We start from the raw sequence: 24467 nt of genomic DNA, 5'->3' as shown, positions 1-24467 counted from the left end.
CTTCCCCCAGTTTGAGACTCTCAAACAGTGATAGGTGCTTCCCTATAGCCAGGACTTGGCACTGAATTTGGAGAGAGGGTCAGGGCTTAGCAAACACCGTTCTCATTGCATCTGCCATTGTCTAGCTTAGGCGGCTCCCTGCCTAGCGTTCTGTCCTGTGTATCATATTCTGAGGTATCTATCTCTCTGGATCACAGTGTTCCTGTAATTTTTTCCTAGGCCTCTAGAAGTTACACACTGTGAAGCTCAGTGTCTGAACGCCTAAGTCTCCTTTGTGGATCCAGGCCTAAATGACTTGCCCAAGGTCTCTCAGGAAGTCTGTGGCAGGGATTTAAACCCGGGTCTCCCAAGGCAAGCCCCAGGATCACTTTGCTTTCCCTTGCATGTTCTTCCACACAGAATGAGAGGAGGAAAAAATAAATCCAATAAAATGACTTCATCATCTTGATTTTGTAGTAGATTGTAGAATCACTGTAAAATTCTGAATCTGTAGAGACCTCAAGAGATTTGAAATTGATAAGTGGGAAAATTAGTGGTTTTCAGTCAGACTGCTTGTGGACTTGCCTATATGTCTCAGCAACCAAGTACTGTTGTCGAGAAACATTTTTGTATGCATGCAGATAATATTAATTGATACTGTCATTGCTCTTTAAAAAGCCTTGCTGAAATTCATGAAAGCATCTCCATCATTTAATTGTTACTATGCTACATATAAAAACAGTGAAATGTAAAGATTGCAAATGGCAGATTTTAATATGACTTTCATAACTAATCAAGAGCTTAACAAGTTAAATTCCCTTTTCTCCAAAGGATTTGTAATGAAGGCTCAAATACTCTTAACTACATCCTTACTACCAGACTCCACTATAAGAAATCATACAGAAGTTACCATGTTATGTCAGCATGGTACCCTGCCAGCAAAAAGTAATAATCTCACAACTGCCTTTATAAAAAAAAAAAAAAAAAAAATCATTTCTTTTTAAACAAAATTACTTTATTAGTTAAGTAATAATTTCAGGCCTTTTCAAGATAAGGAGCAGCATTTGGGAGGGGTTTCATTTCCTGTCTGCTACTTTATCAGTGAGAACTACATCTCGAATGTCTGAAGATTGTGTATTTATAACTGAACTCTAATAAAGTCCATGCAGGGAAATCTGCACACCTGACTTGGTCATTGTGATTATATATTAGATACCAAACTTGTGTTCCCTTTTTTTAATGTTACTATGCATATTTCATTAAGATTTCGCCTGCATCCTTGCTGCATCTGTTAGAAGGGATTTGAAAGATAATTTCTTATAAAGTCTGCTCACTGTAGCCAAGCTGGTTAGTGGATGTCAGTTACTGTGGAACAGAAGAACGGCCATACTGGGTCAGACCAATGGTCCATCTAGCCCAGTATCCTGTCTTCCGACAGTGGCCAATGCCAGGTGCTTCAGAGGGAATGAACAGAATAGATAATCATCAAGTGACCCATCCCTTCCAAAGGAAGAAAGTCCTTTGTCTTGTTCATATTAAGCAAAGTGTCTGTGTTTCTCAGTGGGACAGAAATTCTCTTTAAATGAAGTGTTAGAGTCATGAATAATTAAAGTGAGAAAGGAGGCTTGTTAATTTCAGTAGTGTATAGCTGTTATAGCAAGGGAAGGTATTTGTTCTTTCACTATTTTCAGTGCTTAAAATCTTTAAAATTGTGTTTTATTTTCCCTTACCACTAAGAAAGCCTTTTATTGAGCATGTCAGAGTATAGCAGTAAATCATTCATGAGCCTTTAAAAATAAGCCAGAACAGAAATAGTGATTTCTGATACATTTTCTACAAAGGACTTGTCCCCTATATTCTTTCATTCCTCTTCATCTGTGGCTTGTCTGTACTACTGCCACATTGGTGCACACTCTGCTCCTGTCTTCGGAGTTTAATAGAGCATCCTTCAGTGCAAATTGAGACTTCATTTACAGCAAGTAAAGTGCCTGTTTCCGTAGAACACAGGGCAAGGAAATCTGCATGAAGGGATCCTATCAGGCAACTTTTAGAAGTTGCGGTCTTGCTTCTCCTTTACACTGAGGGCTTGTCTACATAGGGAGATGCACCAGCAGAACTATAATGTAGTTATACCAGTATAACTCCCTGTGTAGATACTTATTCCAGTAAATTTCCCCATTTAGATAAGCCCTCATGATGCTTTACACTGCTCTAGCAATGTAACAGGGCCTTAAAGTGAGTGTTCCTAAATTTATACTTGAAGGCTCCTTTATTTTGCCAGAGTAGTATAAGATGACCTTAGTATGAATGAGAGTCAAGTCCTGAGATTCCCCATGTGGTGTGAGAAGAACTAAATACTGCATTTACAATCTGTGCTCCAGTTATCTTTGGTCTTGCCTTCACTATGAAATGGCTATGTTCTTAATTCGAATTAGCTAATTCAAGGTAAAATCCTAATGAAGACAGGACAGCTCATAGTTTTCACATGAGTTAGTAGGTTGAGTTAAAGACTAGGCTTGCCCACTCGACCTTCTAACTCATGTGAAAACTATGAGCTGTCTTGTCGTCTTTAGGATTTTACCTGGAGTTAGCTAACTTGAGTTAAAACATTTTTTTTCATAGTACAGACAAGGTTATTGAATGTAGTGAGACAGCTGGCCTTTCCAACTTATTGGATCTGGTTTTGTCTCAAATATATATTAGTTGTTATATAAAATGTATGAAATATATATACAGTAGGTTTTTCAGAAACAATGTAACAGGTCAATATGATATTCTAATTATGCTATCTTTTTGGGGATTGACTTTGGCTTCCATTGGCTTTTGTTTTGTGAATATCCATAATTAAAATTACTTCAGCAAGTTTATGAAATAGTCCTGGAACACATTTTTATATCCTGGAACACATCTATGCTATTATTAGAGATGTCCTCTTACTTTTCGCCCAAGTTATTTTCTGTTTTTCATAGCTCTGCATTTTATTCTTTCCCTTAATTTATAATAATCTAACATTAGAAATGCTTCCCATAAAATGGAGACTGTGGGAAACTCTATAAAAATGAATCCCATGTTGTTGTTATTCCATCCAGCCTTAAATGGAAAAGGAGAGGATCCACAGGAATTAAAAAAAATAATCTAAACGTATCCACTTAATTTGTGAGTCAACAGTTAAAATCAGCATAGCCGTACTAATTGTCTGCAGACTTCCAGACATAAAAGGTGTCCTGGAGTGACCAAGAGGTATGTTGACCGTTATGGTGGTGAAACCCAAGACTTACATTCTTCAGAGAGTTCAGCACCCTCAGAGACAACAGCTGTCATGCTATCATCCCAAACTTTGTATTGGAACCAACCACCCTGTGTCTCCAACCGGCAATATCCACTCCTACACATACAGCCCTGATGTGTTTTTCAGTTTAGAAGGAGCCCCAGGGAACACAAAAATCTCCCTTCTATTCTTGAAAGACCACTACCTTCTCCAAGCACAGTCCTCAAGCAGGTTGGTAGCTTTCATTATGGTCCACCTTCATAACCCCATGGATCCAGTTAAACATAGCCACATCCTCAGAGAAAACAACACTGAACAGATAGCATTTCATCAACCTCTCTGTTCCTTGGCTATGATTGTACACCGGACGCAGCCAGAAACATGGCACCAAAATGTCTCATCACACTATTCTATCACCATGATTCTCTGATAGTTTACAATAATAAAAGAGGGATGGAAGGACATTTGAATGCCTGTGGTGAAAATCTAAGGGAGAAGCATTCAATACAAGAATCTCTTGCAGTCCTAATCCACAGTCAGGATAGAAGCAAAGAGATCATTTATTTTCTTGACCATTGCAGCCACTGTGTCACTACCATTGCAACTTTCCAGGACAGTAAATTGCTTCCTCAATCCAGATTACATACCCAGGAAACCAGTGTTATCTGCTTTGAGACTATCAACATATTTCACATAGAAGATATTCCAAATGGGGGATGATGCGTTCTGTCAACAAGAACCATACACTTCTCTTCCAGAGGAGACAAGAACGGCCATAGACCCTCCCCACTTTCAGTCTGAAGTGCAGAATTTACATGTAACCTAATCTTCCCCCAACAGCAACAACAAAGAGGAAGAATTTAAAAGAGGAGGAGGAGCTGCTTTTCACACAAGTGTGCATGCACCTACATGCAAAAATTACAGCAACCTATTGATGAGGGGAGAGAAACTAAGGCCTGGTCTACACTAAAAAGTTATGTAGACCCAGCTATGTCATTCGGGGTGTGAAAAATCACACCCCTGAGCGACACAGTTAAGATGACCTCACCCCAAGTGTAGACAGCACTAGGGTGATGGAAGAAATCTAGCTACTACCTCTTGGGGAGGTGGATTACCTACTTTGACAGGAGAATCCCTTCCATCAGCATAGGCAATGTCTATACTGAAGTGGTGCCACTGTAGTGTTTCACATGTAGACAAGCTCTTAGCTCTCTAGACTTGGTTGCTTTCATTCAGTTTTTGTAGGTACTTAGACGCTAGGGTTCTGGATGTCAGATAAAAACCCATATTGTGATTATTTCCAGATTTGTATTACATTATTTATTTATTGGGCCCTTCACTTTGAATCTTTGCCCCATATTTTTGGCTTGTCAAGATGAGAACAGTATCTTTCCAGCTGAGTGCTCGTCTGGTTTCAAGTGAATACTTGGTCAGGATAGCATGTTATAATTAAGCATTGGGGCTCCAACAATAGTCTAAAACCTGACATTGAAAGGTTTGCTTTTGTGAACAGATTAACCATCTTAGCTTTTTTTATTTACCGCCTAATTACTCCACTGTTGGTGATGAGCCAGGGGTTTTCTGCATGCCAAGTTAAAACCAGTTGGTCTTAGTGGGAGATTAAAATGAGGACTTGTTTAATTTGTCTGACAGGCCATTAAATCTAATTTCATATCCCTTTGAAATGAATTATAAGACAAAGAGATAATTTATCCTGTGCACCTAATGTTGAATGTCTTCTAGAAGAAACCTCCACAAGGGTGGTAGATATCTTGTCAGACAAAGGTAATTTGGGTGTAAGGTGACAGTTTACTTCTAAAGTGAGACCATTTAAAAGAAGAGGATAAGGCAGTATATAATGCCCTGTGTACAAGTAATTACTGCATTTAAGGTTTGGGTGGCAGTCACAGATCATGCTTCTCTCCCTCACCAATCCTTAAAAGATAGAGACTTTACCCTTAATAAAAGTGCTTTAATTGACTGTAGCTATTAAAATACACTCGACTGTATGTAGTTTACATTTTCCTTAGGGTCACATGTACTTCCCTGAGATGTCAGTGGACAAATACACTGGTGTTTCTGATGCACATTGAGATCCTAATTTAAGGTAATTGAATGTCCTAAAGTTTTCCATGAGACATTCTTAATCTTAAATTATAAAGGTCCTGTAAAATATATAAACCCAAGCAATATTAAGGTCCCATCTACATTAGGAAACTGATCCAGTGCTGAAAATGGTTGTCAGCAATGAGCCTCAGTCTTGCTTTCCGTAACAGTGCCAAATATGGTTTTGCTACATTTACACAAGCAATTAAATGAATTTCAGCACCAATTCAAGGAAAACCATTGTTGACAACCCAATGTCAGCAGCTGGTCCATCTCCTAGAGCAGCTGGGACTAATTAAATTAGAAAAAAGGGAAATTAAAAGCTGTCAGACTATTTTATGTTAGTCAAAACGTACACACGCATTATCACATGATTACTGTGCTCCTTTTTGAGGACTTTTAAAATTTTAATTATTGAGCTCTTTGCACAGCATTCATAGGGCTATAAAATACATATTTAAAACAGTGAGACATACCTGAGACAGTTCAAAACACCCATCAGTAGTGTGTTCTTCGCAGCCTTCCATACCCATGTAGGAATGATTGTAAAGAAGAAATATATTTTAAGAAGTGATTTAAAATGAGAGAGAGAGAAGTTGCTTGGCAGACAAGAATTAGGAGACTGTACTGGTACAGGAAAAATCATGAAAGAAGGCTCAAACACAAATGTGGGAAAAAGAAACGAAGGGAGCAGTAAGAGGGACTTCATAGAATCATAGAAGATTAGGGTTGTAAGGGACCTCAGAAGGTCATGTAGTCCAACCCCCTACTCAAAGCAGGACCAACCCCAACTTGGGGAGATTTTTCCAGGGTAATATGCTGTAGTGCCTTAATGCTATTATAAGACGTTTTTCTTGGTTTGCACAGTATAATTCTGTGAATTTTCACTGTAGGGTTAAAATATTTGCTCTTTACAGAAAATATTACACTATAAGCTTTGTGCCTCCAGAGAATAGCTTGATTGTGGGCAAACAGAAAGCGTGAGACAGATTGCTGAGTTTGTAGGGCCTTTAATAAATGGACTGTTGATAAGTCACAACAATACAAAAGAAAAGGAAGTTCTCATCTATCAGTGCACATAGCACAACAGGAAATTGTCACCCACAAACCATTAGAGGAGGTGTTTGTACTGGAGCTGTTTTCCATAAACTTACTGACACTCTGGACAAACAAATGGTAGATGGACCTCTTTATAGACATTTATGTACAAAAACGAGAACCATATATTACTTTTGTGTTTTGTGTAATGTTTATAGACCAGCAAATTGATTTCTTATGGGCAGAGTAGGAAAAAAAAATGGTAACCAGCGTTTGAAATATTTTGATGGAAGAAGGATAACTTCATAAATTATGAATACAGAAATATTTTTTTCCCCAATTTCCCCTCCACTCTGCTCTGATGGGGCCCTTAGGAGAGCCCTCTCTTATAGCTAACTTTCCCTTGAGACACTGGGTAGGGACAGCCCATATCCTTCTGGAAGAGGAATCTACTGGACAGGGCTCTGTTCAAAGCCCATTAATGATGCTTCTTAAATTTGTAACAGTGAAAGTAATCAACCGCTGGAACAATTTACCACGGCTTGTGGTGGATTCTCCATCACTGACCATTTTTAATTCAGGATTGGATTTTTTCTAAAAGATAAGTTCTAGGAATTTGGGGAAATTCTGGGGAGGTCAGATCTATCATCACAGTGATTCCTTCTGGCCTTGGAATTTATGGATATGCCAAGCAGAAGGTAACCTTGTTCTGCAAGAACTGGAGTGGTATCTTAGGCCTTGTCTACACTCACGGTTATGCTGGCAAAACTTTGTTGCTCTGGGGTGTGAAAAAAACACACCCCTGAGCTATGAGTTTTGTTGCATAACCTGGAGTGTGGGCAGCACTGTGTCGACGAGAGATATAGTGTTCTGGCGGCTCCCCGTTGTCCACAGCGGCTGGGAGCTATAGGGGCTGCTAGTGCCCACTGGGAGCCTCAGCTGCCCGCAGCGGCTGGGAACTCTGGGTCCCACCCCTACCTTCTGCCCATGGAGACAGGGAGCTGCCCCCTGACAGCTCTTGCCCCACCTCCCCCCCCGCTGAAGCAGAAAATGTCACGGAGGTTACAGGAAGTCATTGATTCTGTGACTTCTGTGACATAATCTTATCCTTACTATGAAACAAGGGACATGAGACATTGATATTTTGCAAGCACCAAATTAAAGCAAAAGCTGCACCTATCAGCAGATCTATTTGAATATATGTGTGCTCTATTTATTTGGCTTTCCTTAGTGCATGCTGGTATCTGTACATAAACTACCTGCTGAAAACTTTTCATTTTATTTTTATTTTTTTATTAAGGATTGATGACAAACTTTCTCTTTTTAAAAATCTTATGTTGAGCATGTTTCATGCAGTATTGGAAAAAAAACGAAGATAGCCGCCAAAATGCAAAACATATTTTTTTCACTATTCTCCCTGGAAAACACTGCTAATTGATACCTAACTCCATAAACAAGGCAATGTGCCATCTCCTCTTTAATGAGTCTGTTTAACAAACAAATATTGTCTGCTGTTTGAGGGGGGGAAAAATTCAGTTAAAAAGACAACAGTAATTAAGACATTTTTACAGTTAAAAAGTATGATTAGAAAACAGAGAGAGTTGTATTTGTCTTAATTGAGATTTTCAGCAGTATTTTCTTAAATCATGGAAGGCTAATGCTGCTATTTTCTAGCATATTAAAAATATTGAAAAGTTTAAAATAAAAGATTAATGGATTAAATGATTATTGTAAATGACTTTAGTTCAGTACTCGGGCATTTTGTATCTTCAAATTACAAAACTACTAACAGCTCAGGATTTAATCAAAACAACCATTTCATAAGTGCAAAAATACTATAGGGTATTGGGTGACGGTGTTGTGCAATTCTTGCATGCCTGATACTGTAGAGTTATATATATGTATCTCTGACATGTAACCACACAAATATTGTGTAATTGTGCTTCCATGGAAAATTATTTGTACATAGTTTATGGAAGTACAAATACACAAAACTACTACAAGTCCAGTTAATGTTAATAGAAATTAGTTTCTTTTCTTCTTCCTTTTCCTTTCTTTTCTTGTAGCAAAAACCAAGTGGGGTTTAATGCTCAGGAAAGTGAGGGACTGATTTTGCACTAGCTAAAATCATAAAGTGAGGAGTATCCCTCTATATCACTGCCAAAACATTTCAGTCCTGGCCAGAATTATCTCTTGCTATTTCAGTCTTGGGTTCTCACACTGCTCTGCTAATATATCTCAGTGCAGGTATTTTAAAAAATCTCTCTCTCTTACACACACACGCACACGTGCTCCGGTGCCCTGTGGTATTACATTTCCAAGTATGTCTTGAGCAGAGATTGCTTATTTTGTTGAATTGGACCAAATTGTGGTGGTCTTTTGTGATGTACTTTACTTGGAAATTGTATTGTAAAACTGATTATTATTTCTATACTAGTTTGGGATAGTTTTTTTCCATGGTACAACTGCACTGATCTGTTGTATGTTTGTTAATGAATTTTCAGTTTGTCTTATGACTCGCCAGAAAAAAGCTGTTAAAAAAAAATACAATGAAATTACTTTATTGAAAAATAAGCTATGGATTTTAGTTATAGTGCTAGAAAAAATAACATTTATTATAACCCGTGTAAACGCAATAATCTAATTCTATTGCTAATATTCTCTTTTAATAGACATCTGTGGGTGAGAGTCTACAAAAAGAAGCATTAAAAAAGCAAGTAATGAAGCAAGTAAGTTGGGGTATGGGAGTCCTAATGCATATAACACAGTAAAAAGTTGCTATGATTAGCAACCATGCCAGCGAACAATGTTTTGTCTTTGCCAGCAACTTACGCTGGTTGTCTTCATGTAACCTATTCAGGATACAGTTTTTTTTGCAGTGTGGATAAGACGACTTCCTTCTTAACCATGCCTTCGTAACTAGTTTGGCCAGTCCCTGTTACTCCCAGTTCTCCATGCATCAATACATCCTAGAATACATTGCTACATATGCTGCTGGTACTGCAGTATGGGCAAGTCCTTCGGGCATTCTGTCTTCAGATTTCCTCAGAATTCACGGACACAGTTAGGCTCTGTAATGCATGTACAAACATTGTGTACAACTTTTCTACTTCATGCAGTGGCTGAAATATAAACATAATTCAAACTGTGTTATTTGCAACCAGGTCAGATGAAAGTATTGTAAAAAGATTGTACTTTTACTGAGGTCAGGGCCTTAGAGAGAGTGTTGTTTATTATTTGTAGTTCTAAGTTTCCACGTAGATTCACTCTTGAACGTTAGGATTAATTGTAATTAGGCTGACCTGTTTATGGCCATGGTCAAAGGTACACATTGTAAAGCTTTTAGATAATTATATTCATTGGGCATGTGCTTTCCAAATCATTATAAGAGGCGTAAGAATCTAAGAGTGGGGATCTATAGCATCCTAATTTTGGAGAATTGAAATTATAGCTAAGTAATTTTGCCATAATGGTATTTGTTAAATTAGTTGTTTGACTTTTTAAGGAAAGAACACATGCACAAAAGCTTGTTCTGTGTTATTACACAGCAGGTTGTGAAACAAAAATAACAGAAATATTGGATAATTTCACATTTAGAAGTAATGTTTAAAAATTAACTCAAACAGTGATTTTCTACATCACATCTGCAATGCAAGTTCTTCTTTAAAAGTGGATTTAGAATTCTCTATTTCCAATTCTCTGTGTTCCAATTTAGCAAATCTGAAGTAGGAGTCTTTCTCCTAACAAAGGCTGATTTTTAACTTCTATATTTTTACGGGTGTAATAAATTATACCACTTTTCTGAACAACACTGTTTTTGGGAATCTTTGGCTATGTCCAAAAGTAGTTGAAAAACAGCCTAATGCAAACTTTGTAACTGAAGTTTCCATAGAGCTGAATATAGTTTACAATACACAATAAAACTTGAAGACTTACTTAATACACACATTGTAAAACCATGAGAAGTTGCATTTCTTTCTGTGATGTAGAATGTAGTGATGCTTTATTGAATGAATTTTTTAAGCAACCTTATTTTGGAGGGAGAATGTAATATTTAAGGAAATTAAAGATAACAAAAAAAGTGAAGAGTTCTTGTATATTGGAGTTCTTGCCAGCAATTAGTCTTGTATTGTATTCAGGGATAAATTGTCCAGGAGGAACATGATACGTAAATATTGTTCTTCTTATAATTACTCTTATTTTTAATTCTGATACCAAACCAAGGACTTCGTATATGGAGTTATGGTGAACTTATGTTCAGTTTCTTAGTAGATTTATATCATGAGCTAATCTAGTTAAAGCAAAATATATGAATAAAAAGTTTTAAAAGCTTAGTTACATGTTTCATTGTTCTGTCTTTCTCCTTTTTTTTAAGACCAAACTTGAGATTCAGAAGGCCTTGGCAGAAGACTCCACAGTATATGAATATGACAGTATTTATGATGAAATGCAGCAGCAGAAGAAAGAAAGTAATGACAAAGTACTCTCAGGAAAAGATGACAAAAAGGTCCAGACCTGAAAATAATACCTCTGTATGCTAGGAATAACCAGGGCCACTTAACTGAGTTTACTAAGTTTCCTGATATCCTAGTAATCCGTTGTGCATTCTGTAGCAAGGGCCCACATGTGTTGGGCTCAAAATCATGTTACATAAGATGGTGATGTTGTAAGACTGGTAGTTGGTCATATTGTAAAGTTGTTAGTTCATCAAATATTACAGGATTGTCGTCCCATTTCATTCTGTTGTTGATTGGGAGGACAACAGGCTCTGTACTTGCTTCCTACCCATAAGTTCTTTGGGGTAAGGACCATGTGAATTTCTGGAGAGCCTGTTACAATGGGATAATCCGGATAAAGCCTTCAGGCACTACAGCAATACTACTACCACTACTACTAACTCTACTACTACTACTACTACTACTACTAAAAGGCACCCTAACTGAATGGGGGAATGGCTGTCTTTGGGCAACATGACTGAATTTTGTAGCAGTGAATATACGCTGTCTGCTTCTCACTGGTTAGCTGATATAGGGACTGTCAAGAAGCTAAAGTAATTACATTTCATCTGTAAAATGTGAACCAGTTTCTACAGCCCGATTCCTTATTCCAGAAAATGGCTGAATTATCGTGACAAATCACATTTTCATTATTGCTCATGGCATTTGGTAATGGAGTGTTTGTCAGGCTATGATAAGTCTAAATGAAGAATGCATCCCATTCCCTTATAGCAAGTTGAAAAGGGAGAGAATTACCACAAGACAGAAAGCTACTGGAAGAGAGGTTGTATTGAAAGCATTTGATTTCAGTCTGAACAGCACTGTACCACTTGAAGCTAGGCTGAGATTTTTGTTGAATACAGTAACCTATTTCATTAATGAGGAGAAAGTTCCCATGATCTGGAGCTGAAAAATGTTTGTATTAGTTCATTGAGATCATTGTCCCAACAGTGGTGACAGTATAAACTAGCTGGATTGGCTACTGCCATTTTTGTTCCACTGAAAACTGAATTCTTAGTGCATTTAGCAACACTAATTTGTCTTTTCTCAGCCACCTTGATTTCCTCTCATTACTGTTTTTTCCCCCACCCTAGCCCAAATACATCCAAAATATCCTCAAAGCAGCTGAGGTAAGAAAGCAGGAGCAGGAAAAAAGAATGGAAAAAAAAATTCAGAAGGAACGTGAAATGGAAGGAGGAGAGTTTGATGACAAAGAGGCCTTTGTGACATCAGCCTATAAGAAGAAACTGCAAGAAAGGGCTGAGGAGGAGGAAAGAGAAAAAAAGGAAGCAGCGCTAGAGGGTGAGATTTATGCTGAACCAATATAACTCCCCCTCAAAAGGGAAGTGCGTGGGCTTTTCCAGTAAAACATAGTCATGAGTATGATGCAGAGTTTTCATCATGGCCTCTGAATGAGGATTGAGGGAGGGGTACTGTAATAGTAATCATAGAAATGTAGGGCTGGAAGGGACATCAAGAGGTCATTTAGTTTACTGCCCATGCTGAGTCAGGATTAACCATCCATGTATTTTCTGACACTTTTACATGCCTCTTTCACCCCTCCGCCCCCACCTCTTCATTCTCTCCCGTTTTTTGTCCAATGAGTTGGCCACTATATTTTGAATGTCTCTCTTACCCTTTCCAGCCTTTCCAGGGCCCCTAACTATCATTTTTTGGACACATGCCATTTTAGGGACTGGGAGAAACACTTTTAAAATTTATTTTTCTCTCCTAGAAGCAGTAAAAATAAGTTAATGCATATAGATTTCATGTCTTTTTTCCATATTTTAATAGGGAAATATGCTTTTTATGCAGTTAGTACAATTCTAAATAAAGCAATTAAATAATTGTACAAAGTCTTGCTGACAGAGGAGTAAAGAAATGTTAATACACTTGTATATTCATAAATGGTAAGGCCAAAAGCATAGAGAGCACTGTGACCATCTAATTGCCCACTTGTATAACACAGGCCATAAAACGTCCTGGAATTAATTCCTATTTGAAATACAGCACATCTTTTAGAAAAATATCCAATCTTGATTTTAAAATTGCTAGTGATGGCAGATCCACTATGACCCTTGGTAAAGTGTTCCAGTGGTTAATTACTCTCACTATTAAAATTTTACAGATTTAATTTGTCTATTTCAATTTTCAGCCATTGGATCTTGTTGTACCTTTGTCTGCTAGATTGAAGAGCCCATTATCACATTTTTGTTCCCATGTATGTACCTAATAACCTGTGAAAAACTCACTGCCCTAATGGTCTCTTAAACTAAATAGACTGAGCTCCTTGAGTTTATCACTGTATGGCAGGTTTTCTAACCATTCTCGTGGCTCTTCTCTGAACTTTCTGCAATTTAGCAACATCCTTCTTGAATTATGGACACCAGATCTGGACACAGTATTTCAGCAGTGGTCGTATCAGTGCCAAAGACAGCAGTAATGTAACCTCCCTGCTCAAGATTTCCCTGTTCGTATTCCCAAGGATTGCATTAGCCCTTTTGGCCACAGCGTCACATTGGGAATTCATGGTCAGCTGATTATACCTATGACCCCCAAGTCTTTTTCAGAGCCACTGCTTCATAGGATAGAGTCCCCCATCTTGTAGGTATGGCCAGCATTCTTTGTTTCTAGATGTGTACAATAATGTTTGGCCATATTACACTGCATATTGTTTGCCTGACCCAGCTCACCAAGCAGTCCAGATTTCTCTGTGTCAGTGACCTGGCCTCTTCGTTATTTACCACGCCTGCAACCTTTGTGTCATCTGCAAACTTTATCGGTGATGATTTTATGTTTTCTTTGAAGTCATTAAAAAAAAATGTGAAATAGCAGAGGGCCAAGAACCAATCCCTGAGAGACTGCACTGGAAACACACCCACTCAGTGATGATTCCTTGTTTAGAATGATATTTTCAACCTGACAGTTAGCCAGTTTTTTAATCCATTTAATGTGTGACATGTTGATTTTTATATCTTTCTAGTTTTTTAATCAAAATGTCATATGGTTCCAAGTCAAATGCCTTACTGAAGTCTAAGTATATTACATCAACGTTATTATTTTTATCAACCAAACTTGTAATCTCATTAAAAAAAAAATCAGGATTAGTTTGACATTATTTATTTTCCATAAACCCATGTTGTGTGGCATTAATTATATGACCCTTCTTTAAATTTTTATTAATAGAGTCCTGTATTGGCCATTCCATTATTTTGTTTTGCCCAGAATTGATGACAGGCCTACAGTTAATTACCTGGTTATCCCCTTTACCCCGTTTAGACATTGGTACAACATTAGCTTTCCTCCAGTTTTCTGGAACTTCCTCAGTGTTCCAAGACATATTGAAAATTAACATTAATGGTCCAGCAAGATCCTTGGCCAGCCTTTTTAAACTCTTGGATGTAAATAATCTAAAGTTGCTGATTTTAAAATGTCTAACATTAGTTGCTGATGTTTATCATCCTCTCAAGTTATTATTGGAATGGAAAGTATTCTATTATCATCATATATTATGACTACATCATCTTATTTTCCCCAAATACCAAACAGAAATATTTATTTAACACTTCTGCCTTTTCTGCATTATTATTTACAATTCTACCATTTCCATCTAGTAATGGACCAGTACTATTGATATAATTTTTGTGTGTTCCTGATATACCTAAAAAACCTTATTGTCTCCAAATCTGCTGGCCATAGGTTTCTCCTCGTATCCTCTTACTTCCATTATCAATTTTCTGCAATTCCTAGCCTCTGATTTATATTCTTTATTGTCAAATACCCCTTTCTTCCCTTTGTTATATATTGTATTTTAATTTTTATAGCTGCCTTCACTTCCTGTCTTAGACAGGAAGTGGTGTTTTAACTTGTCTGATACCTCCACTCACCCTGCCCCTTTTCCTGACTTTTTAGTTACCTTTAAAAAACATGTCCTCCAACTCTATCCTATGCTCTTTTCCTTACTCATTTAGTTAGTATCTAATACTATCATCTCCATATCCTTCTGTTAAATATACAGTTTTTAATCAAAGATTTAATTAAATAAAATCTGACATCAAATAAAGTTTTAAAAAATAATCTATCCTAAACTAACAAGAAAAAACAAGGCATGTGGATATGAGAGCTGATCTGGATTTTAGGGAAAACTTTGGCAACTGACTGAAATCTTTTTTTTGAAACTATTTTGTATCCATTCTTTGTTGGCTGTCAGGCTTTAGTATTAGTAAGCAGTTTATCAGATAAAAGGGATTCCTAACTTCATGAGGCATTATTTATCCTTTTGTTTTGCCAGTCTTTGTAATCACTTTTTCATGAGGCATCAGAAATAATAAATAAATAACATTAACAAATGTATCTGTAGGATTACATACTTAGTGATGTTTTGGAGCAGTCCCTTCAAAGCAGTAATTCATTATCATCATTTGTTTTAATTATCATCGTCCTAAGGAATTAATTTTCCTGTTCTTTTGTAACACTTACATTTCTTACACAAGCTGTAACCTTAGGGATTTGACAGCATTAAATAACACAAGACGGTAAAGAACAGACCTGAGAAATTACTGAACACGAGGCATTATAGTGACTAAAGCCCTAACTCGGGTACCAGCAGGAAATTAAAAGGTGTAGTTGAAGTGGAAGAGGATATGATTTAAGAAGAGATTTGAAGGAGAGGAGAGCTTGTGTGGCCCAGAGATATTTTGCACTGTCCCAGGTGCCCCACCACCATATATATACCACACATGCACAAGCATATGGAACTTTTGTCAGATGATTAAACTGTATACCTTTGGTTTTGATAAGCTATAACCTACCAACACGTTTGAAATATAAAAAGAATTCAACACTGACTGTGGAAATGTCTTTGCTCTACCTAGAAAGTAGGCCTGAAGATGTTAAGGTAATTAGGTGGGCCAATTAACGGCTTAGGCTGCATCTGGAGGAGAAATCAGGAAAAGGCAGGGTGAGTGGAGGTGTCAGTTGCTGCCTTTATCTCTGTCTTCAATCAGTTAAAAAGCTATGACTTGTCTTTTTACATTTTATTTTTATTGTAACTTAACTTCGTAAAGGAGGATTTTGTATGCTATTGATATTCTCTGGAGCCTAAACTTTCTTCACATTTGTAAAGTATACCCCTGTAAAATGTTTTTACAGTTTTTTGCTAGGTTGGGTTTTTCTTCATGTTTTGCAATTAATTCATTTAATCAAATCATTAAAAACAAGCCAATGCTATTTTAAAGAAGTTAGGATAGTATATCTTTTAAACATTGTATTATGCAATATTGTTGTAGCTGTGTCAGTGCCAGGATATTAGAGAGACAAGGTGGGTGAGGTAATATCTGTTGGTGAGAGAAGTTGGTCCAATAAAAGATATTACCTTACCCACCTTGTCTCTCAAACATTGTATTTTAATTTATTTCACCATACCTTTTCCTCTATGGTTAAAACAAAACCAAATGTTTGAGTGGTAGGGGAGGTGTGGTAGGGGTTACTGTTGGTGTACAAGGTATACTATATAATGTAAAGTTTTGTATAAACACAGAAAAATTACTTCTTTGGGGCTGCTTCAATGTGATGAAAAATAAAATGGAGAAAAGTAATAGTTTTGCACATAGCTCTACAAAGATATTGATACATTTTGATTATATATAAAACTTTCTTGGATAACTCTGAAAGCTAGCTGTAGAACTGTGCCCAGTACACATGTAACCATTATATTTTCTCTGTATAGCACTAATATTTGTGTGTGTGTGTTAACACGTCTCCTTTTTTTCCTTTCTCAGTAAGACTAACTAAATAAAAAGTGTATTTCCCTCTTAAAATGACAAAAAGATACAAAATCTATATTTATTAATTTATTTTTAATGTTTCCAGTAAGGATAAATTAAATAGCTAAAAATTTTATTTTTCAAAAAGTCCAACAGCACCAATAATGCATGTGTTAAAAAATTATTGCTAGATGCCCTGGAAACCGTAGATGGGATTTCCAAAACCATACAGCCAACTCAGTGGGCAAAGAGAGGGCAGGACTAAAGGTGGGGGTGTGGAAACTGTCAAAAATACATGGTGAGAAAAGGTATAGTGTAATCGCTACTTACTGTGAAGGAAGAGCAGAGAACAACACAGTGGACTGAATGAGAGTCCACTTTGTGGCAGTAGTTTACTCTGGCAGATCGCTGTGGGATGTGAGGATATAGAGTAGTACCTCGCTCCTAATATCAGTACTGCTTAGGTAATTTTTGCACCTGAAAAGGGGAATCTGTTAAAAGGAAAATAGTGAGTCTGTGTTACTCAGGAAGAGTCTGCAGCAATATTAATAGCAGTCCTTATGCCAGATTTACAGTCATGTGTCCCAGAGATGAAGATAACTGTTTTTAGCCTTAAAGCGCAGTAGCCAGCATAATTAGAAAGGAAAATAATTAAATTTGGTAGACTTACTTTCTTCTGCATTTTCAGTATCCTGAACATCTGTTTCTGGATTAAGAGTTTACCACACGTAAATAGGGTCTGGTTAATGTTCATGTAATGTTCATGTTGTTTTCCTTTCCTTAGCATGCCTGGATGTGACCAAACAGAAGGATCTCAGTGGATTTTATAGACATCTTTTAAACCAGACAGTGGGAGAAGAAGAGATGCCCAAATGCAGCCTTCGTGAAGCCAGGTAGGACATCGTTCCAGAAGGACTTCATATATAAAATTTCTTCATGCTGTTCATAATTCCAAGTGTCACTAGAGTCCTAAAGGGAAGGCAGTACCAAAGCAGGGTGGAAGGAGCTTGCTTTGGAGAGTTGATTACACCATCTTCTGGAAAATGGGAAATCATTGTTATTGGGTGAAACGATAGACTAGGAGAAGGAAGCAACGCAAGGATCTTGTTTAAAAGGCTCGTTTTTACTTTGACATTATACCATTTTCAATAAGCCATAGTAAGCCAAAAGTTTTGCTACCTGGGGCAGAGGAAGAAGAAGATAGTTTTGGGCTCAGGTGGATAATGATATTTAATAGTTGTGCAACTTCACTTTACAAAACACTGGAAAATTGAAAAGCATGAATCTCTGTCTTTGTGCGTGGCAACATTTCACCATAAAAATGAAAAAAATACTTCAGTTTTCTTGATTTGTTAATACCTGTGACAAAAGGCAAGCAATCAAATTTATAACAAGTCTATTGGAAATATTTTAAAATTTTACATATACAGTGCACAACAAAATAATTAAATGGTGCTGTGTTACAGGGCCAATATAAAGAGAACACAACTGGGTCGTCTCTGATTAGAGATGTTGGCTGAGTTTTATTTTACTGTAGACTTTATAGCAACCAATGACCATTCGAGGCACTTCATCCAGGTTAAAACTAATTTGGTGGGACCTTAGACTAGTCCTTGATGATCAGGTGCGTGTTCGATATCCTAAGACTATGAATATTACCTTCAATCAGGAGGCTTCCTGGGACTGAAATTGAATGTAGTCTCAAATTAGTTCTTAACTGCAGTGAGGAAGATTATCACTTCAGAGCTACTCATCTTCTTGAGAGAGACAGATTCTGGCTTGCATTTATAGTGAGGCCATCTCAGAAATAATGGGGAAAACATAGCAGGAGGTCAGCATACTTACCAGTTGGAAGAGAGGGAGATGCTACCTCTAGCAGTCAGATGTAAAATGGCCAAGTTATGGCTGCTGTTGTTTGTGTCACTGAGATTTAAAGGACCAGCTGCTAGAACAGTATGCTCTTCTAAAGCAGCGTCAACAAAATTCTTCTCCTGTAATAGTAAAATAAATTGCTTTTCACATTTGCCTGTTTCCAAATTCATCCGTTAGTTACTCTCTGATTTATCTATGCTTATGAAACAATGGTAGTAGTCATTAACCCACTTGGGTTTGTATTTGCTTGAACAATTCTCTCAGTTTGAAACTGCTGTATTTAAGTGCAGTTATGTTCAGAAAAATAACTATTTCAGAATGGTGGCTTCTTAGTCAGTATATCTGCTTTCTGGGTGTTTTCAGACCATAATTATTGATTACAAATAAGTTTTGCTGCTATGAGTTCTATAGAACTAATTAATTTATGGGAAAACAAGTAGGAATCTCTTCTGCTGAATCCAACAAAACTGTCTGCTGAGTTCAGCTTTAGATTTTTAAGGGTTTTTTTTTCATTATGCTGGTGTAAGGTACAGAAAGAAAACATCTAGATTTTCAGATGTTAGACAGAGTTTGCAGCACTGCCAAATAGAATTTTCACCTTTGACTTATAAACTTCATCATTTATATTTGGAAGACCATTGAAAAAGAATAAGTTTGGAATACTACGGTATAATTTTTAGAGTCCTTTTCCGAGAATAACTATACTTTAAACCAGGGTTCAAACTTTCAGCCTGGCCAGATGGTCCACTGATTCTCAAGGAGAATTTACCACAGACTGTTGCTGTAGCTACATGATTAGTGAAGACAGACATGTGGGTTATGGAATTAAAAATGCACTCTGTCAAAAAAAACTAAAGTATTGTAGTGTTTTTGGTCATTGTCCAAGTTTGAGATCTGTGAGCTTGTCTCACTTTCCGGTTTTACTGTATTCAACAAGTTAAGAACTGTAACAAGATGCTAGTGTCAGTTTAACCAGAAGACTGAGATCCTTGCCAATAAGCACAGAAATAGTCAGAAATATTATGCTGACATGTAAACTTGTAGTATCTTATGAGGACATATCTTTAGCATGAAGAGTTCTGCTTACAGGTATTAATAAAAATAATGAGAGTTGTATTTGTAACTCTCAAACACCAAACAAAAAATCATTCCTCTTCCCCATGTGGAATTATATGTCATGGGTAGGATTGTGAGCCACTTAAGAAAGGGTTTGCCATGTAGATCATATTACTAGGATACACATCTGTGTTTTGTCCCTTAAAGGAGGACCATTAAGCTATGAAACTACTCATTTTTGAAATTCAAACCCTACTTTTTCCGTGTGTTGAAAGTCAAAGCAGCTGTTTTCCATGACTCATATAATACCAAAGAACCTGATGCAAACTTTCAGTACAAATGCCTGAGTTGGAATATTAGAACTGGAACAGCATACCAGATTTGCCTGCTTTTAGAATTTTCAGCTGCATCACTTTTTAACAGTGATGTTAAAGTCCCAACAAAAAGTCGCAAACTCCAGAATAGTTTGAGACTGCAGGCTGTGTAATATCTTTTTTTTTCCCTCCCACAACAATGATGACAAATCTAGGATAAAGGAAGAAAAATCTACCAGTAAGTCTGATGAATCCAGCCAAAGAAACAAAAGTCCAGATGAGGGGCCAAGACTTAAAACCCCTGCTAAGGAAGAGGATAACCCAGATGTGGACAGTGACTTAGAAAGTGATAGTGGTGGTGATGATTGTAAAAATAGCAGAGTTAGTTCTAAAATGAAGGAAAGTCGATACAGCTGTGAGAGAATCGAGGAGGATTCCAAACATCAGAGGAACCGGAAGCACTCCAGCTCATCAGAGTCATCCAGCGAGGAGGGAAGCCACCACACAAAAACCCATACAAATCGTCCTAGGAGAGGAGAGAGTGGAACAGGTAGAAGGGAAAAAGATGAACAACACAAAGAGAGGGATTATGAGAGAAGAGATAGAAACCAGGAAAAGGATCACCGGAGAGAAAAGGAAGACCAACATAGATATGGGGATCATACCAATAAAGATAACAATAGAAAGAGGGATGAGCAAGAAAACAAACAGAGGGGGAAAGAGAGAGAAGAATATGACAAAGAATGTAGGAAAGAGAAAGAGAGGGAGGCTAAGTATTCAGAAAGGGAACGAGAGAAAGAGCAACTAAGAAATGGTAAAGACAGATACAGTGATAGAGAAAGGGAAAGAGGGGAGAAATGCAGAGAAAAAGAGGAACATCTGAAGGAAAAGAAAGAGAGAGATGATAAAGATGACAAGAAATACCGGGACAGGAAGGAAGGTAGTCCTAGAACCTCAGAAAGGGATAGGGACAAGAAGGAAAGATCCTTAGAAAAAGACAGACAGCCTGACCAAGAAAGAGAGGCAAAGGATAGAAAGAGTGGTGATGAGAGAACCTCAGGCTCTGAAAGATTGACTGAGCCAAAACGTAAGGATGCAGAGGAAGGGCAACAAGGAGCAGAGCACATGGAAGAAAAAGCTGTGTGTGTGAGCAAATTTGCCAAGCGGAGCAGTGAAGAGACAGTGATGTCAGCTAGGGATCGCTACTTAGCTAGGCAAATGGCACGAGTTAGCACAAAAGCCTACATAGATAAAGAAGAGGATTAGCTTCATTTCAATGGTCATAAACCAAGAGATGATGCACTTTTAATGGTGGAAGAATCACTGCAGCAGGAGCTCTTTGTGTTGAAGTGAAAGTATTTCCTGAGCATTTATTTCTGGGTTTTTTTTTAAATACACTCAGTAATTGAGAATTGAAAATTCAAACTTCTGTTTTGAAATGTTTTGATGATCTTTGTACCTTGTCAAATGTACAGGCAAGGTGTTTAATTTGGCTGGATCTGTTCATCCTCGCCTTCAGCACCATATCCTCTGCTTATTCCATCATTTATTTGAAGACACTGGGCCACACTTATGGATTCTAAACCAATACAGATTAGCATACCTCAATCCCAGCCTGCATTTAATCCTTAACAAGGAGTGTGTGGGAAAGAGAACTTTAAAGGGGGGATATGCAGGCAAAATAAACAGAATGATTTAGGTGACCCAGCATGTGTTGTGGTGTTTTGTAAACCAGGTGAATTTCATTTTGATGTACTTGGATTTGAACTTATTTAAGGTATGTGTGGGGTTTTTTTTGTTTCTCGTGCTTGATGTACAGAAATACTTAAATAAAATGTAAGATACATACTATATTAATGCTTAGATCTTTCTTTGATGCTTATACTGTATTAAGCTTTAGTGGAAATAGCTGCAGTAATACTTCCTTATGAAACAAATCAATTATATCTTTCCTCTTCATGTAGTACAGTCATACCGGCTTGTTATGCTATAGTTAATACGTTGAACTTGCCAGAATAAACCCATTTTTTCAAGGGTTTATAAAACAGCAATAAAAGTCGCTCTCAACTGTAACTTGGCACGCAGGAGATCTGGCAAAGATCATATTTTAAAATTGTATTTCCAGCAGTCCTCCTGGCAATTTTTATACTTTTTTTCCTGGTAAATTTATATCTTTTACTTAGCAGTGGCTGTGCCAACATCGAGAACTTAGGTTTCAAATGGGCAAAAACGATGGTTTAGACATTCTAGATGTCATTTTACTGCATTCCTGTAATTTTAAAACAGATTTTTAAAAACCCTAATAAATATTGCAGGTGATCACCTGCATGGAGCCTCATTACTTTGAGTGTTTTCAGGCTAAATTACATGGCCGAGATATTGAGATTGATAGTATTCTTACTACACACATGAAAATGGTTTTTCTGTCTCAAGATAACTGGGATGAAATTATAATAAGCCAAAAGGGAAATAACGTGTCCATGACTTTCCATTGTCTGATCCTGTAACTTTTTCCAGTTCCTTAAAATTATTTATTTTCCACCCCCAGAAGTCCTGATTTTGCATTCCTTGTGCATCCAAAACTCCCATTGGCTTCAGTGAGGGCTTTGGGTATTCAAGGAAGACAGAATCAAGCCTAGAGATGCTTTTAAAATAGGGCATGAGGAGAAAAATACCCTCTGTACAACTCTTGTATCAGTGGCTATCAGTTTGGGGATCAAGGGATTTGTAATGGGATAGAAGAGTATTTAATTCCCTTTTTAAAACCCCTTTGGTGGCTTCCCTTAACCTTTCTCATCAAGGTCAAGTTTGTGGTCTCCATATTTAGGACTCTGAACAGGTCTGCCCGTGCATCTACCTCTCTTCTAATTTCTCCTTGTTTCAACCCAAACTTTCCTACTACCTGCTTCCTTTGTGTATTTCTCTCACTCTGTGCTGCATGCTGTATTTTGAAGAGTTTTCCATTTTTATCAGCCAAACTACTACTCTCTTTATACAGTCCCTTGATAAAAGATCATACAGCTTTGGAGGCTTTCGGTAATAATCAGTCCATCCAAGTGAGATTTTTCTATACCATTTTGAGATGGTCAGCTTGTGTATTGTATATCTGAATTATACTGTCTGTATTAGAATGCATGCTGACACTGCTTATAAATAAATTTCACAAAATCTACCATTGTTAACACTAATTTGTACCTTTGTTAGCTTTTTTCACACTGAGGCCATGTACTGAATGGACACTCTCACCTCCCTCAGTATGGTCTTCAGTGGATACACTGGTGGGACAGTGTGAGGAAGCTTCTATACCTGTTCTGTGGATAAAGAGAATCTGTCCTTCTCTACAGCTGTCACTCTAGCATCACCCAACAGTACTAAATTCACATACGCAGATTTAAAGCTAAAAAGAAAAAAAGTCGGGTTCAGCTTTCTGAAGGATTACCGGTAGGCAAGTATTTGACTAACGATGCAGTATCTTTGACCAAATTTGGATTTGTTTGGAACAGCTCCATAGAATGTGTCCATTTATCTATAAAAGGCCATAATTTTAGGAAGAAATGTTGAAATGTTCATGATATTCCTCCTGTGCTTGGTTATCTGTCTTAGGGCTTGTCTACACTGCATGGCTCTGTCGATGCAAGGTACGCAAGTTACGTAACTGAAGTTGATGTACCTTGCATCGAGTAGCCGCGCTGTCTTCACTATGCTGTGTCGATGGGAGACACTCTTCCATTGACATAGCTTACGCTTCTTGTTCCAATGGAGTACCGGAGTCGAGGGGAGAACTCTTGGCAATTGACTGAGTGAGTCTTCATAAGACCCACTCAATTGATGCAGCTGAATCTATGGCTGCAGCGTCCACAACGCAGCCTTGTGAAGACAAGCCCTTAGTGCTCTGGAGCGCTTCTTTAGTTACGTCATTGGATTTTAACTATGCCATTAGAGCTCTCTGAAGTTGAACATGGCATTGTGCCAAATGAACCTTTAACGCAGAGATCTGAAATTTGAAGTGATCTATAAATTCAATATAAAGTTTTCTTGAAAATTAGGGTGTGTTTGTAAAAATTAGGTTACATTATTCAATACCATAATCCTTCCAGTACTTTTCTGCATCTCCTGGTTCAGTCTCTGTTCCTGTGCAGTACATGCACAATTCTCATGAGTGAGGCATGTCAGAGATTTATTAATTGAATGCTGAGATATGATTTAGACGATCCAGTTGGCCAGTATAGGAGACATTAATGCTCAAATGCCCTATATAGTTGTGTTGGAAATTATATCAACAATAAAGAAAATATCCTTACATCTGTGTTCCTTATGCACTCAGTGTTCAGTTTATAATAGCAACAAAGAATTTGGAACAAGGCATTTTCCAGGAATTAATACTATCAAGGCACCTCTCAACCGCACCTTGGACCACCTTCTCCTTAATCCCCAGGAAATGCCCTGCATTTCATCCACCAGTGCTTGATTAGAGAGTTAGGAAATGCTCTATTCTAAATATCCCTTACTCTTTTGTAGTGCTGGGAAAGAGGTTTGTATACTCCAGTCAAGGAGATCTGCAACACACAATTGG

At 37.4% G+C, this 24467-nt stretch overlaps 1 protein-coding gene across 1 annotated transcript in view; it reads left to right on the top strand.

Moving 5' to 3' along the window:
- Window positions 1-23082, top strand: part of NSRP1 (nuclear speckle splicing regulatory protein 1) — a 32400-nt gene extending 9318 nt beyond the window's left edge. The window contains exons 3-7 of the mRNA XM_067565883.1: window positions 9064-9120; window positions 10767-10898; window positions 11982-12189; window positions 17437-17545; window positions 20110-23082. Coding sequence (XP_067421984.1) covers window positions 9064-9120; window positions 10767-10898; window positions 11982-12189; window positions 17437-17545; window positions 20110-21160 — 1557 coding nt within the window. The 3' untranslated portion in view covers window positions 21161-23082. The remainder of the gene's footprint in view (window positions 1-9063; window positions 9121-10766; window positions 10899-11981; window positions 12190-17436; window positions 17546-20109) is intronic.
- The last annotated feature ends 1385 nt before the right edge of the window (window positions 23083-24467 follow it).

This window comes from Emydura macquarii, unplaced genomic scaffold (genome assembly GCF_026122565.2).
Source record: "Emydura macquarii macquarii isolate MOO-44397 ecotype Brisbane River unplaced genomic scaffold, CSIRO-AGI_Emac_v2 contig_2699, whole genome shotgun sequence".
Lineage (NCBI taxonomy): Eukaryota > Metazoa > Chordata > Testudines > Chelidae > Emydura > Emydura macquarii.
The sequence above is the reverse complement of the archived record's forward strand: the minus strand, read 5'-3'. Positions and strand labels throughout refer to the sequence as shown.